The sequence below is a fragment of the Malaclemys terrapin genome, chromosome 4 (genome assembly GCF_027887155.1).
Source record: "Malaclemys terrapin pileata isolate rMalTer1 chromosome 4, rMalTer1.hap1, whole genome shotgun sequence".
Classification (NCBI taxonomy): Eukaryota; Metazoa; Chordata; order Testudines; family Emydidae; genus Malaclemys; species Malaclemys terrapin.
In genome coordinates, this window is record NC_071508.1 from 10,174,787 (window position 1) to 10,191,384 (window position 16,598).

The following is a 16,598-nucleotide window of genomic DNA, read 5'->3' on the forward strand; positions in this document are numbered from 1 at the left end:
TTGCTCAAACTTTTCTGAGCTGGGTCTTGTTGCTCTGTTGGGCAGTTTTGTGGCTCCACTGAGCCACACCCCTCTCCCTCCTTACTCTTCCTTCTACTCAGACTGAGTGCCAACCTGCCCTTCTGCCTAGCAAACACTTCCTCCTGCTCCCAGGAGATGCCTGCATCTTTCTGGTGCAAAGTGTATCCAACAGGCTGGGAACTCTTACCCTAAAAGAAATGAGCCTTTTGGGGTCCCCTGGACTTGAACTGCTAATGGGGGCTGGAGGGCAATGTGGAGACTCTAACCTTGGTTATTGTCATTTCCATGGAGGTAGGAGCTACAGGATCTGATCAGTGCGGCATAGTCTCTGTGGCATGCAGGATGCAAATTGTTGCCCACTGTTTGAGCTCATGGTGTTCCTAACTCTTGTAACTTCATCACATCTCATGGGATTTGGTGTTTTTTCTTAAAGCCCTGACTCCTGGAGTCATGGTACTATGTGAGAATCTGATTTGTTTTTTTAGAGGGAAGGTTCTAGTGTGCCTGGTAGCAGAGACTAGCCTGAAAACCTGGCCCCTATAGGCTCACAACCCAGGTGGCAAACAGACCTCAGCACTCGCTATTTTGAATCCCCTGGTTTTTAAAGTAATCTCATGATATTTGGGGACCAGAGTCTGATTTGTGAAAGCTCAGAGTTGGCGGTGCTACCTGCAGCCAGGGCGTGGAGACCAGAAGCACTAGGTCAGATGGATGGTCTGTGTAGCCAGTAACCTTCCTCCCTGGCTCACTCTCTAGAGCAGAGCAATGCCCGCACTAGGCTGCTTTAGTGCTGTGAGATAATGGTCTGTCCAGTTCAGCCGCTAATGCTGTAGGCTTCAGAGAAGGATTCAGTCCCCCTGCTGCACCCATGGCTATTACCTTCTGATTTATGGTACAATGCACCCTTTGTCCCCCCCCTTGTCCCTATATCGGGGGGAGGTGTCACTTCAGTGCCAGGCCTATGGCCCACTCCTCTGGAACCCAAAGCTGTGGTTGTCCTGGGATCTAAGTGCTCTCCGTCTTGGCTTCCCTGTCGCGTAGGGAGACAGCAAGTTCCCATGTGAGCAGCTGACTCCTGGCCAGCCCTGCTCTCCAAATATTTATATATCCTATTACTGTTTACACACAAGCCTGTTCTTCAGAGGTGTCTCCTTCCCCCACCCACTCCTGTCCCAGAGCAGCGATAGGCTCCTGTTACCGCTTGATTAGCTTAGAGAACAGTCCCGCTTCGAAGGAAGTAACCCAGCCTACCACACATGACAGCCTAGCCATGGAGAAACAAGGGAAAAGAGGTTCCTAAGTGATTCTTGAGTGTGGGCACAATAGGAGCTGCCGGTGTTACCAGAGCACCTAGCTGATGGATAGAGGGGGCAAGGGAATCAGGGGCTGGCTGCACTGTGCACGGCTGACTGTGGGGCTGCGGGGGAGGATATTGTCTGGGAAGGCCCTGGGGCTCTGCTTTTTGGGGGGACTTTAGCCTCTGGGTATAGCTGAGGTCTGGGAGTGTGAGTGTAATGTACCCCCAGGGGTGTGGGGAGGGGGGACAGATAGCTGTCTCAGTAGCACTGGACACAGGGTGTGTCTGCCAGACTCCAGAAGGGGGTTAATATACCTTCACCTTGTTGGAACCACTCTTCAGCTGGGCGTTGCTCCATGAGGTACAATCCCTACCACACTGCCCTGGAGGTGCCTGCTGGAACACCAAGCGTGGCATGTCGGGTGCTGGGCTCTTTTGACTGTTTGGCCATAAGTGTCCCTTTGGAGGCTGAGCACACGGAATCTGGTGCCAATGCCATGGTCCCCCCGGGAGTTGATGGTAGAGCCAGAATGAACCCAGCTGCCCTGAATCCTGGTGCAATGCCTCAAGCACAAAGCCATCCTCCTTCCCAGGGCGGCGGGTGCACTGCTGGGGATTTCTTCCTGGGTACATGGGAAGAATCCTGCCCTGGCTGCTACTGAAACCTAGCACAGCATGGTTAGAGACACAACTGTCCCCTGGATGGGTGTGAACCACAGCTCCCATCAAGTCAGCCGACCAAGGGCATTTGGGCATCTGTCTTCCTGCTGACGGGCAGAAGCTTGCTGAGTTCACATCAGGTCTGGCAGTGTCAGTGGCTGGAGCAGGGCTAGGAAGATGAGCCCGGCGGTGGTGTCCAGCAGGACAAACTCCAGGGTTCTGGGGTGCTCAGAGTTCTGTGCAAGTGAGGTGGGGCCACAGGCTGCAGGGGTGAGTCTGGGAGGGAAGGGGCTTGAGACTGTCAGACAGGGGATGACACACCCCCTGGCACAGGGTGCCTTGACTTTCAATGAGGTTAAGTTGTGAGGGAAGGAGCCAGGGATCCTCAGTGAAAGCAGAACTTTGGGATCCCCCTATGTGCTTGCAAAGTAACACTTTCCTTTGTCAGCCACCCTTTCACCTCTTCCCTGTCTGTTATGCCTGAGCCACCAGTGTGCTACGGTGGTCCCATTACATCACTCTGGTACAAGAAACGGGCTGTGAAGCCAGCAGATCTGGCCACTGGGACACACCCATGGGCACAGGGGGATTCTCTGGATGGCACAGGGCTGACCAGTGGCTATATAGCCCTTTCCCCATTAATGCCCTGAGTTTATGGGGCATCAGGGCTGTGGCTGGTGAAAAGAGGGTTTTTCTGCATTTGGTGATTCTTAGCTGCTGGACTGGTCCCTTTGGGCCATAGGGAGCTGCGTCTAAATTAGAGCTGCCCTGAGGCTGCTCTGACTTATGCTGGAGATCAGCTCTGAAACACAGTAACTGCAAAGGTGTGTCCAAAGTGACCCAGCCTCTCTGTACCTGCTATGAATGGACTGTGGTGGAAATGCCAGTCGGGCCCTTGGCTTCCTGGGTTTCTGCATCATTGCTTGTTCCCCAATGTGCCATGCAGCAGCGCTGTGCAGCCTGCCTGCCTGTGGCCTCTCTAGGATTACACCCCCCCTTTGGATGGGGAGGAACCCAATGGTCAAATGGCTAGGAACATCAATGTCAGATCCTCTAGCAAACCTTTCCCCTCCCTGTGGGTTCTCAACTTCCAGCCTCGCCTTCAGATACTCGGTGACTCAGATATGAAAGAACTTAAATGCAGAGCTCCTCCTAAATCTAGAGGGAGGGACTAGATTTTCTTTTCCTTCCAGTGCATTACACAAGGGCTTTATAGATCCTAGTTAATAATCTTCTCTGCAAATACTCCTTTCCTCTGTCAGACAGAAATTGTCCGCCCTCTTCCTGTATTTAGGGCTATGCCCAGGTTTCTCCCTGCCACTGTATGCAGAGTAGAGCTAGTCAGTCTTTCCATCAAAATTCAGTTTTGGTGGAAAAACCCAATCTGGTTTTTCGTGGAAAACATTTGAAAACTGTTCAGTTTCATATTTTGGTCCAAAACCCCAGAGAAATTGTAGAGGGGAAACATCTATTTAAAAGAGTTCTTCAAAATTTCCTACAAAAAATAACTGGCATTTTTCAATCTGCTCTCCAAATTCCCCTCCCTTAGACAAATGCATCCAGGTTGGAGTTGAGCGATCAGTTACCCTGGGCTGGGTGGGAAAGGCAAAACTGACCGAACTTACTGCGTAGCATGACTCTCCCGAAGACCGTGTGGTCTCTATCCAGCGTGCTGCAGTTCCAGCGGTGATGCCGGAACTGATGTTGGCATTCCCGGATCCACTCTTTGGCCCCCTCCCCGACGGACTGCATGATATCAGGGTACCTTTGGCAGAGTTGCCGTTGCTTGTTGACTAATCCAGGGATGTTATCGCAGATCACCCTTGCCCCCAGTGCCCCGATGTACCTGTAGAAAGAGAAAATATACTGTGAAAAATCAGCACAGTGCAGGCACTTGATTGTGTTCAGGGACTGGGGTCCAGTGGGGTAGAGCAGGGGGGACTGGGAGTCAGGACTCCTGGGTTCTATTCTAAGCTTTGGGAGGGGAATGAGGCCTGGTGCTAAAAACCAGGAATCTGGACTCTTGCTTTAGCTCTGGCCCTGGGGGAGGGATCTACTGGCAAAGGGTTGGGGCAGGACTGGCAGTCAGGTCTCCTTGCAATGGGGAGGGATAGCTCAGTGGTTTGAGCATTGGCCTGCTAAACCCAGGGTTGTGAGTTCAATCCTTGAGGGGGCCACTTAGGGATCTGGGGCAAAATCAGTACTTGGTCCTGCTAGTGAAGGCAGGGGGCTGGACTCGATGACCTTTCAAGGTCCCTTCCAGTTCTAGGAGATGGGATATCTCCATTAATAAAATAAATAAATAAATAAATCACTCTGTATGATCTTGCTCACACCATGGTAAGCCTGGTGTGCCCCATTCCTCTCCCTCTTCTGCTGAGTCTTGGATTACGCCACTGGGCAGGCAACCTGCTGCTTCAGCCTCCCCATCCTTCCTCTCCTCCCTGCATGCCAGAAGCCATTCTGGGAGGGACTGTGTTGCCTCCTACTGGTGAAGCTGATCTAGTCGCTTGACTTATGACTGCTTTGGGAGAACATTGGCTGGGGGCTAACCCTGGTTTTCCCCATGAGCAGGATGGCACAAAGTAATCATGACAGGGAGGGTGGGTGGAATATGCTTCTGCAGCAAGGTGTGGGTGGGAGCACAAAGGTGGTGATTTCCCCCCAATTTCACATCTCTGCTGCACACTTGCCACTCTTCCTACCTGGCTGCTATTAATGTTTGCCCTTTAAGAGTGGTGCACTCGGCGCAGAAGGGATTCAATCTTTATTTCCAATGGCGTGAGCTTAGCCCCGCTGTCTGATGCCAGGATGGGGAAAATCGCCTACAAGGATCTGTGCGTGTTGCTGGCAAGCAGACCCTCCTCCTTGGGAGGCAGTGCTCTGCTCATTGTACTTCACGGGGAGACCTGGAGCGCTCTGCTCGGATTTGAATCCAATTCCCAGTGCTGTGATTAAACCAGACTGGCAGGGTGTAGGAGATGTTGCAGTACTGAGCCATCAGGGACTGTGTGTCTAACAAAATAACCCTGAGCTGCACCAAGCCCAGAATGGGAGGAGGGGAGCTGTGTGCTCGGCCTGAATTATTGCTGTAGGAAGCAAAGAAACCCGTGGAGCAGGTTCCCCTTCTGAGATGCTGCAATCAGGTGCGCGAGGGAGGCAGTCGCTTTCAAAAGTGACATTTGTCTGCTAAAGCCTGGTGAACTTTCAGCTCAGGGGATAAGTTACTGCGGTGGCAGCTGAGGCAACAGGCTGATATGCAAAACCCTCTAGCCCTGCCTGTCCCTCCTGCCGCATGAATCCAGCTCTGCTGGCAGCAGCAGGGTTTGATCAAAAAGCTCTTTCCAGCTCAGAGCAGTGGGGCGAATGCACGAACCAGCATGGCCAGGACTTGATGATTACCATTAGTTCATTTCCACTCTGCAGCCCCTTGGGAGCCTAATCGAGGAACAGGCCCTCTGGTGCTAGGTGCAGTACAGACAAGCTAGAAAGGTGACCGTCCCTGCCCCAGAGATCGTGACCCACGGGGCTGACCGGAAGCAACAGCTGGATGAAACAGACCTGTGGCACAGCAGCAGTGGGCTGGGAGGCAGTGACATCAGAGCAAACCGCATTCAGAGGTCTCGGCTGGCCACGTGGAATAGGGTTAGAAGCCCTGCAGTGTATTTTGGGGGTAACAGCAACCCTGGGCTCTAGAGATCCCCAATTTTTGCCCTAGTCTTTTTGTGACACATTAAGGGGCTGGAGGGACCTGCCCTCAATATTTACTAGCAGTCTCTCCCCCTTTTTTCCTGCCTATGGAAGCACATTCCAGAAATCAGCAGGGCAGCCCAGCCCCCTACTGCCCATCAATAGATCAAGATCAGTGGGTAAGGACCCAAAAAAAGCATTAAAATTGCTTTGCCTGCTCAGACTCCGGTCCATCTAGACCAGTCTCCTCTGCTGGGGTCAGAACAAGCTGCCTCAGAGGAAGGGGAAAGAATTCTGCACTAGCAGTGATGGGATAACCTGCCCCTGGGGAATGTCTCTTCCCCTCGCCCCTCAATTAGCTAGAGGCTGACTCCCGTCCCAAAGCAGGGGTGTGTTTATCCCTTCCAAAACACTTAGGTTTTTAAACCCTTACTGCTGCTGTTTTCCATCCACTGGCATCCCAGGCTTGTTTGTAGCGGCAAACATGCCTTAGGCATGGTGTGCCCTGTACCGGTCTGCTCAACTCCCCCATCAGAACTAGACTTCCAAAGCAACACCGATAACTGAGTTGGGTGTAGCATTTTCCAAATCCATCCAAAAGCCCTGCCTAGGTCCCTTGCTTACCCCAGCCAGAAAGCAATGGAGCCTTTGTGCTCGGGAATGGGCTTTGTCACATACCACTGAGCTTAATTGCTGGCTGGAAGAGGAGAGCTTGGGGTGAGAGTCAGGTTTTTTTTTCAAGCCCCTAGACTGGAAATAAGACCCTCCCTTTCATAATAAAAGCAATAAAGGTGGGCAATATTTCACTGTCTCTGGCTGTGCTCTATATCCGTCTCAGAGATAGCTGGCAGCCCCAAGAAAGCCCTGTGACTACAGAGGGAGGAAAGGCTTCCCCTCCCACCACCACCTTTTTAAAATATTTTGTTTAAATGCTGGCAGAAGCACAAGGTCATCTCGGGCTGGAGCTGTGGATAATACACTTGGCTCCCCATGGCTTTGCAAGCCAGGGCTGTGTTGGCCGAGGCACATGATTCTCGCAAGCCTGCTCATCAACCTTTCATCGGGCAGCAGCAGGGCCGGGGAGGTGGGGGGATCCGTGAGAGCCAACAGCAGCTCATCCAGTGATAGCTACCAGGGGATGGAGGCCAGTAACCGCCCCTTGTGCTTTGCTCTAAAGGGAGGATGGGGTGTCATGGCTGCATGGGGGTGCATGCTGGGTTCAGTTCAGCCTGCTCTGGGAGTGTTTCACCAAGAGCAGGGGCACATAGAGGAAGTGGGTCCCCCCCACCACCACCTTTACTCAGCAGGAGAGGGCGCTGCTGGAAACTCAGAGCTGAGTGGTGTGTGCTCTGCTCAGGTGCCCATCTGCAGGCTGGCCTGTTGCTGCTGATAGACCTTTATGGCTTAAAGATTTTCTGTGTGCTGCTGGCATGGGCCAGAGCCCAGTGGCAAGAAGCCATCGCATGGCTGTGCAGCTGCATACGGCAGGGCTGGCTGGCTCCCCAAAGCCAGGGCAGAGCTCTCTGCTCCCTAAGCCCCTTGTTCCCCCATACATCGAAGGAAACGGAGGCTCCTCCCCAAAGCAGGGAAATGGGGCAGGAGGAAGATGGTGAGTCTGGCTCAGCCTGGCTTGGCTCTGGGGTCAGTTGGGAGAGCTGCTGCCTATGGGCTAAGAGAATTGCTGTTTGACCCTGGGCTGCTCTGATGGCTGGGAGGGTTCTGCTAAGGGGCTGAACTGCTGTCTTGGAACTGAGAGGTTCTTCCCGCTTCTGGGCTGCAGCGGGGGGTTGCTCTGTTGGATGATGTGATCAGTGTGGGTTGCTGGGCGCTCTGAGAGGAGTAATACATGTGTCCCCAAGAGAGATGAGGAAGGATGGAGAGGTCAGACCTGGAGTCACCATCTTAGCTTCTCCGGGACCAGTGACCATGGCTGTGGCCAGGGCTGGAATTCTCAAGAGGCAGACCGGGGGGTTGAGTGCAGCAATCTGAGAACAGATGCTCCGTCTCCAGGGGCCTGGGAAGAGGTGCCCGGAGAGGGAGGCATTACTAAGCAAGGCCCGAGGACTTGGCCAAAGCATGAAGGGCTCTGGAAAGCGCCCCAGGGCCCGGTCTCTCCCCACTCGCACCAGTCTAAGCTGGCAATGGCTCCGCTGATGTCCCCAGAGTGGTGCAGGTTGAAGCGGGTGTAAGCAAGAGGTGAATGGGGGCTGCTGGCTTGACAAAGAGGACACCGTGAGCTGACAAAGGAGATGCTTTCATAGCAGGAAGCCCTATTTCTAATGGCGACTGACTAACTTATCCCCACAGGAAGCTTTGGTCACGTAGAATCCTCTGAACAAGATAAACACCAGGCACTCCCTTTCTCATGCTGTGAGCTAATTTCTGCTCTCCTCAGCTCTGCTGCCAAATAGCCAGATCACAGCAGATATTATTGGAAGGAGAAAGTGGGATGAGAGAACAGAGTAGGGTCACTGATTCCTTCATTTTTCCATGATGCACCTTGCCAGCATATCTGGCTCCCAGAGCTCCCTTTCCATGCTGTGTGCGAGAGCTATTTGCAGCTGTCTGCAATCTGGAAGAAAGGCAATGGTTTGATTTTTCTTTAGCATTAGTGGCTTGATTCTTTGCTGTCCTGCACCTCATGGTCATTTACACCTGTGTGAATGCTACACAAGGAACAGGTTGGGTTTGGTTGGGTTTTTTGATGCACCTAATTTGCCCAGGGGCCAGTGACTACACATGGTGCCGGGGCAATGGAGAATCAAGCCCTGTACTCCAATGGCACTATATGAAATTCTGTGACTTTGAAGTTTTTGGGTTTGGTCCATTTCAGAATGGAAATTCTTCAAAATTTCCCAGAAAACAATTGCTGGGGTGTCTGGGGGTGGGGGGGTTGGTTTTGGGCTGAGAAAAATCAAAATGTTTGTTCCACTCATAACTCCATTATTAAAAAATGGAACCAAGTCATTTTGAAACAGAAAACTGAAGCCTTCCTGTCTGAGAAGGTGGAGATGGGACACTGATCTTACCAAAATGCTCTGTTCTGTTTGTAAATGAGAATTTAGTCAGACTCCTTTCCCTGCCGTGTTTCGCTAAATCTGTGTTTCTGATGGACCCCTTGGCCCCCAATGAGCCGTCAGCCAGCTCGACTTGCAGTTGCCTCTAGACAGCCATGGAATTGGGGGTGGGGATGGAAGGCAAAGGGAGGGAAGTAGAATGGCCCCAGCAAGTGGAGATGGCCCAGGCAGACTGTCCTGGCATGAGCCCCTTTGAATGGGGAAAGGAGGTGAGGAGGAGCAAGGGGGCTGGGAGCAGGGAGACATGGCGAAGGGAAGACCAGTGGGTGTGGAGGAGAGATGTCGTCCAAGTGACCGGAGCAGTGTCAGAGGCAATGGGGGGAGCTGATGTCAGGGGTGATGAGGTCCCTCAGCCAGGTGTGAGGCTGAGCAGTTCCTAGCCCCCATGGGAAGAGCCAGGGGGCCAGTGACAAGCCACAGAAGGCAGCAGATGCCAGGGGAGGGAGGCTATTTTAGCTGCTGAATAGTGGCAAGGGAGAGTTGAGAAGGGCATGTAGGAGGCCAGGTGAGAAGTAGGGTGAGCCAGTGGAGAGCTGGGCAGGGGGAGCAAGGGGAATTTAGAAACATTGCCTGTCTGCAAAATGGGCATAAGGATAGCTCTATAGTGACTGGGGGGCAGGCAGTGAGATGGTGTTCAGGGGAGGGGTGGGAGAGGGGAGAGTAGGGTAAATCTTAGTATGGTTATTCCTGCCAGTGTCTATTCTATCCCCAGGGACAGTGGAAAGAGCACAGCTATACCCAGACTTGCAGGCAGACTTGGGATGTTGCTCTTTTCCATGAGTTTTGCTAAATAAGAGACATACTTTGTGTAATGTTAAGTCTGTGACTCCAGTGAATGCGTGTAGTTTGACATGCTCATAAAGTCTCATGTCCCCCTCTAGTGGCTTGTTGCATGGAGGATAAGAGCCTGACTGCTGCCAGCTAAAGGAGTTACTTGATTAGCTCAAGTAGAGGTCAGGGTTGATGCTCTGTGTGTGCATCACCTGGCAATGACACGTCGCTACTTTGTCCTCAATGCTACTCTTTACAAATAGCACCCAGGAGACCCGTTAGAACAGCATCCGAACCTGCCATTTCTACAGAGCTCAGATCCCACAGCTGCCAGGAGATGGCTGTGAACCTCAAGGAAGATCATGGGAGATGCCAGGCTAATGTTGATTCCTACTCTCAGAGCTTCCACCTTCTGTTTTGTTACTCTTCCCTTCAGGAGCAGTTGGATAACACACTTTGAGAGCATTGGCAATCTGAGTGCTGACTATAGAGTTGAGGTTGCTCTACACACAGGCAAGTGGCTTTGAGAGCCGGAGATGTCAAGGAGGTAAAGTGGTTCTGACCTCCTGCTACTATTTTTTTTCCCCCCATGGGTAAATTTGTCTTACAAGCAAATCCAAATATACAGTTGACGTGGGCTCTTTCTCAATTGCTTCTGAGTGCAGGCTCCTCCAGTGCGGAGGGAGAACAGAAGAGAACTGTCACATGTTGGCTTCCAGTTGTTTTTCTCGTTCTAAGAATCTGCTGACTTCTATCCTTATAAACAAGGAGAACCCTAAATTGCTTCTAAGATAAACACACAAACTGGAGGCAGACGCATCTGTTTACTCAACAGTACAAGTTTCCTTTTAACCCCCTATCAGCGGGTGTTCCTGTGTAGTGCGCACTCTAGTTCTTGAAAAATTCCCATGGGGGCTTATGTTCTCAGAAGGCTGCTGGCACTAGGTTGGGTCATCCAAGAGAGATTTGAATCCTGCGTCACATCCCTGCTCTCCTACTGCTCTGGCTATGAAATAAGGTCTGCAGGGCTGTGGGCTTTCCTACCCTCATCGCTTCTCCTGAGGTTCTACATTCAATTCCGCTATGGATTAAGGGAGGAAAGACCTGTGTATTGCATGCAGGAATGGCTGTTGCACAGTGGATAAAGGCTGTGCCTGTGTCTACGCCATGGAGTCTACATAGCAGTGTCTAGACCCACATATGTAGTGTTAGATGGAGCCTACACAGATGAAAGAGGTTTTCTGGGAGATGCAGCTCCCTGAGTAAAGTTAGCTACAGTGATGGAAGCATTCTTCTGCCAGCCTAGCTGTCTACACTGGGGGTTAGGTCAACATAGCTATGTCAGTGTGGTGTGGGTTGTTTCACACCTCTGATGTAGTTATGTTAACCTAACTCTTAAGTGTAGACCGAGCCTCTGTCACTCGTCTGCTGGGACCACAGTCCCTGGTTCCTGTTCCACCTCCATGTCATAAGGGGATTTTGTTCTTCAACAGTAATCTCTTGCAGACTTTCAGCATGCAGATAAGTTTTTAAAAATCCCTCTGCCTTGCTTCTACCCCCAGCTCTGTACAGGGCCAATGCAAGGAAGTTTCACGCCCTAGGTGAAACTTCCACCATGCGCCCCCCCCCCACGGCAGCTCCCCACCCCAGCTCACCTCTGCTCCGCCTCCTCCCCGAGCACGCTGCCCCCACTCTAATTCTCCTCCCCTCCCAGGCTTGCAGCGCCAAACAGCTGATTCCCGCTGGGAGGTGGGAGAAGTGGAGCGGTGACCGCACACTCGGGGAGGGGGCGTAGGAACGATGTTAGTAAATAAATAAATAAATAAATGGGGGGCACCACTTTTTGGTGCCCCCAAATCTTGGCACCCTAAGCAACTGCCTAGTTTGCCTAAATGGTAGCACCGGCCCTGGCTCTGTAACAAGCAGCACCCTGAAAGCACTAGGGTGACACCAAGCGGCAGAGAGGAATTGGCTTATGGCTTCCTTCTCCAGCAAGATGCGTTCCTGTTACATACCTCCACAATCTGCCATGACCGGTCCCCAGGCTGACTGGAATGTTCTGGGAGCTGTGGCTGTGACGTGGGAGAAGGTTTGACACCCATCTTTCCACTTATTGGCTAGGCGGTCGTTTTCTCACTACTTCCTGCTGTGTTTCTCCTGCCCCATTGTCATTGAATTTCGTGATCTGAGCTTTGCTCCAGGACAGAACTTGTCCCTGTGATCCTCTGATCCTTGCTCCTAACATGGAACAAACTTGCCCTGCGGCCTGGATTGCTGCAGTGACCGAGTTGTGGTTTTGGGGGGTGCTGGGGAGGTCAGTACAGACAGCACACTTGAATACAGGATTTAGAACAGGTTATAAGCTGTCCCCAACCCTGACCATGCACTTTGAGCTCCCAGGGCATACACACCCCAAAGGACTTGGCAAACACCCCATCAGGTCTTCTACTAGCTATCTATGGCTCCATCCTGCCCCTTCTCTTTTGCATCTGAGGCTGCAGCCCGCTCTTAAAGCTGTGCTGCATGTGAGACTACCAAGCCCCAGTCAAGGGAACAGCTGACACATTTATAGACCAGGCTCAGGTAAACTTCCTGTTTAAATGCCACAACTTCTCTGGCCTGAATTAGAAATGAATCATTCTGTGCTCAGCGTTCTTTTGTAACAGGGACCTGGGCAGCCCTTGCTTCTCATTCTGCAAAGGCCATCAGCAATGAGCGCTATGCTCCCCTCAGCGGTACCAGACACGTCTCAGCCACCCTCTGTAGAGGCAGCACACGGTCTCTGCATCTCTGGGTTGAAGTGGCACTTACGGTGCCTAGGCCATGGGGAAGCTGCTGTATACAAGGGATCAGGTTTCAAGCAGACCCAGCACGCTGAGGCCTCAAGCAAATGTACCGAATATTCCAAAGATCTGGGAATATTTGCTGTGAAATGTATTTAATTTTTGCTACATGAATGGATTTGAAAAGCCTGCACCCATTAACTTGTCTCAGATATCTAGCAATAGGCCTGTGGCCAGGAGGGATATGAGACCATGGTAAAGAATCACCAGAGAAACCTTTTCATTCTAGCAATGAATAAGGAACTTGGTAGCAATTGGGAGAATTGACAACCCTGCCTGTGTGGTAGTGCAGAATCTTTCCCCGTCTACCCCAGCAATGGCTTTGTGCTATAGGCTTACAGGGAATGTGCACAGGGCCAACTCCAGCTTTTTTGCTGCCCCAAGCGGTAAAGGGGGGGTGGGGGGGAGAAAAACCCAATTGAGCTGCTGCCAAAGTGCCACCGAAGAGGAAGAGAGGGAGTGAAGGACCCGTGGCTGAAGACCCGGACGTACTGCCCCTTTCTATTGGCCGCCCCAGGCACCTGCTTCCTTCGCTGGTGCCTGGCGCCGGCCCTGAATGTGCAGATAAATTAGCAAAGTCTGCCTGCTGGCGTTAAAAGAAACCATTCTACAGAACACTGGCAATTTAAGAATCTTCATGCCCCTTCTCCCTCCACTGCTCACTTTCACCTAAGTGAGTGAACTGCTTCTGCATCATGCAGCCTGATTTATAGCCCTGCTTACGTGGACAGCCAACAAGCCTTAAGATGGTCAATTGGGTTTGACCCTAGTTGCTCCCAATTAGATCCCCATGTCCTACTGCTCCCTAGGAAGGCACCTCCATTATCTGTGTCTGTCTAAAGCCTCCCTGGGAGGAAAGCAGGTGCTACTGCACTAGGGTGTTTATAGCACCAGTGTGCAGCCTCGGAGGAGTCCAGCCCTGGTGTGGTGATGTGGGGGAGAGATCCACTTGGGGGATGGAGGCACAGACTCAGGTCTGCAAGGCAGGGGCTACTGCCTGGGTTCCACAGGGGACGGGGCCACTCAAAGGGTCAGGAGGGGGGAGAGCTGCCAAGGGAGAAGGGGGAAATCCGCTTATTCTCAGCTTAGACATAACCCAGAGGACGTCCCAGCTTTTGCTGTTTAAAAATCAAATCCACTCCCAAAATACCGCTTAGCACTAGGGCCACACGGAAAGCTGCTTGTAGCAATGGCCGGCAAACTCTGTGCCTGCCCCAGCTCAAGCCTGGGAGCACAGGGCTCGTTGCAAGTGAAACAATCAACAAAAAGGAAATCAATTTAATTTTGTTAATTTGTGTGTGTGGTGTAAAAAAAAAAAAAAAAAAAAAAAAAAAAACCAACAAAAACCTAAACTGGGTCACAAGTTTCCTACCAATAACCCCAGCCCCAATGGTCCAGGTAAAGAAGGTAAATTCTCTGCCCCAATGGCCAATTCGGTCTAGTCTGGGAGGACTTCTAGATTCCTCACTAATGCTGAGCTCCTGCGTAGCAGCATTCATGAGCAGTGCTTTCAACCATCTCTGCTTGGTTAGGAAACTCCACCCCATGCTGGCAGAAGCTGAACTGGCCTCCGTTATTCTGGCTTTTTGTTACCTCTCTGCTGGATTATGGCAATGGTGTACATGGGCATGAGGCCTTTGGCATGTAGGAAGCTCCAACTAGTACAGAACGTGGCCTTGTGTCTCCTCAGCAACACAGGCTTCCATGAGCACATCACCTATCCTCTCCTCTGCCTTCCGATGGAATACTGGATCAAGTTCAAGGTTTGGTCTTTATCGTCAAAATGCTCCATGGCCTGGGCCCAGGAGATAGCAAAGACTATCTAAAGCTCTGGGACAAAGCCCATGGTCATCAACAACTCCTCTAGGACAGTGGAACTCGCAACAAGGGAGAAACTTGTCACACTGAAACACAACTTCTTGTGGTCTGGTCCCAGGCTGGGGAATAAAACTCCTCCAGGAGCTATCGCAAACCTCAGCACTCCAAGTGTATTGGCGCATTTTTCTCTTTCCCTTCATTAACAAATACAGCAACAGATGTGTGGATATGACACCCCCTACCAGAGCAAGACACTCCACGGCACATGCTTCTCCCTTTGGAGAGACCAAACAATGTGACAGATGTTAGGCACCGGGTGTAATGCACTGCTGGAAGGTGCTTAGGTGCTCTGGTGATGGGTATTGCATCCTGACTAGAACAGCCCTGCAGGGGCTCCATCCATCGCTGCCCGTCAGCAAAGCAGAGCGTCTCACTGTCTGAAAATAATTAAGGTTGTCCCTTGACACATCAAGGGAAACTTCTGCTTTTCTGGCGCTCTGGTGGAAATGCTTGGGCTCTTTATGGCAATTGTAAAGGGCTTTAATGAAATCCAGGCAGGGCTCTGGGGTGAAAAGAATGGTCATGTTTATGGGACAGGCTGCTAGTTTGAAAGCAAAAATGTTTCCTCTTCCTAGTGTGGTGTGGGGATTGAATCACTGCTAGAATACCAACATGATACTAGCTGCTCCTCCGGAATATCGGAGATTCTCCTTCTCTAACACAAGCCATGTGCTCTGAGCAAACAGGGAAACTGTCCAGGCCTCCCCGCTACTGACCTCACAACAGTCAAGGTCATTATTCAGGGCTCTGGTAGTGATCTGATGGGAGCGGAGAGCTAGAATAATAGGAACCTCTCTGACTGGCTTTAGGATATACACAGCCTAGTGCTCGATAGCACAGGTTTCTACTGGGGTGGGGGTGGGGAAATGCATTTTTGTCAAATTGAAACATTTTGTGGGAGTGTGGTGATGTCTTTGATTTTAGATGGGAGAAAGTTGAAAGGAATCATTTTGGCTCTTACTTTATTTTGCTAATGTCTGTTTTATAGAGACTTGTATGATAAATATTCATTTAATATTATGAATGCGTTTTACATAACGTTTTGACATTACTGAAGTGAAACATTTATCTCAAATGTTTTTCAACATTTTTCATTATTTCCAAATCATAATATTTTTGCAGTTTGTTTCACAATAAATGTCAAAATGTTGAAGGGTCAGGATTTGCTCTGGGAAGGTAATTCCATTTTCCAACCAGCATTATTGCATTCAGGGTTGCACCAGTTCAATGAAAGGTGTTGGTTTTGAACGGATTTAACTTGGTTTAAATTACTTAAATATGATAAACAAGATTTAAATCAAATTAAGGGTGTCCACATGGATTTGCACTGGTAAAACTAAGCTGGCTTTTAAATTCCTCTGCACCTCTGACTAGAGGCAAGGCCTTAGACCCACTGACTTCAGCTCAGACACAAAGGGTCCACGGGCTGCCGGCCCCGGCGTGGTCCGAGCCAAGGCAGGAGGTGCTAGCTCTAGTTCTCTGTAGTGCATGGAGAGGTCGTGACTGCAAACTGATGCCAGGATATTTGCTCTTCCTGCATCTTCTGTCATCCCAAAGGCTCCCAAGGCATCTTGCAGACTATCCACTACCACCCAAATTGAACATCGCTCAGGACGTACAGTGTGCACCGCAGGGCAGAGTCAGGAGGGGATATTTTGACCAAGGAAAGCAGAGTAAATCCGAACTCCTAAAATATCCATGTTGGCGCTGATCCAAAGCCCGCTGAAGTCTGTAGGAGACTTTCGATTGACTCCCTTTGGAGCAGGCTCTTAGGGCAAACTGGGCTTTAAGACTTGCTCTGAAAGGTCCAACACGGAATGGTGGAGTAGGTGGTGCCTTCACACTGAAGTACCTGGCACTCAACTTTCCTATACTCCCTTAAGACAGTTTGGAAGCTCTGGATTCCCTCGTACCCCTTCAGTATAGTCACCACTTAGTCACAAGCAGCGGCTTTGGCAGCTGCAGGTAGACTGGATCAAGCAAAGAAATGCTGGCAGCCTTATCCTGTGGCTCTCGGCAGAGCAGTGTTCACAGGCTCAGAGCTTAACAAGGCTTTCTTAAAAGCAGCCAATCCATTGTTTTTGGCCCAGGCATCAGACACTCTTCCCCCATTCAATACCCTCCTCTGGCTGTTGGATGCCTGTAATATTTCACGCTCCCACCTATTATTACTCAGGCTAGTAGGCCCAGCATCATTTGGAAGAAATGCTAAGCATGTAATTCCTCTGCAGCTAAGCAAGCGGTGCCATCAGAATCTCTTCAATTGAGTTATAACCTCAGTCAAACATGACTCGTGAGCACAGGATGTTTGTCCTAGCTGCTGGGCGAATGGATCAGTGCTGGATTCTTTAAAGGTTTAAT

At 50.9% G+C, this 16,598-nt stretch overlaps 1 protein-coding gene across 1 annotated transcript in view; it reads right to left on the reverse strand.

Annotated features, from left to right (window-relative positions):
• WNT2B (Wnt family member 2B) overlaps positions 1–16,598 on the reverse strand; it is a 46,087-nt gene that overhangs the window by 17,334 nt on the left and 12,155 nt on the right. Inside the window, exon 2 of the mRNA XM_054027283.1 lies at positions 3,604–3,824. Coding sequence (XP_053883258.1) covers positions 3,604–3,824 — 221 coding nt within the window. The remainder of the gene's footprint in view (positions 1–3,603; positions 3,825–16,598) is intronic.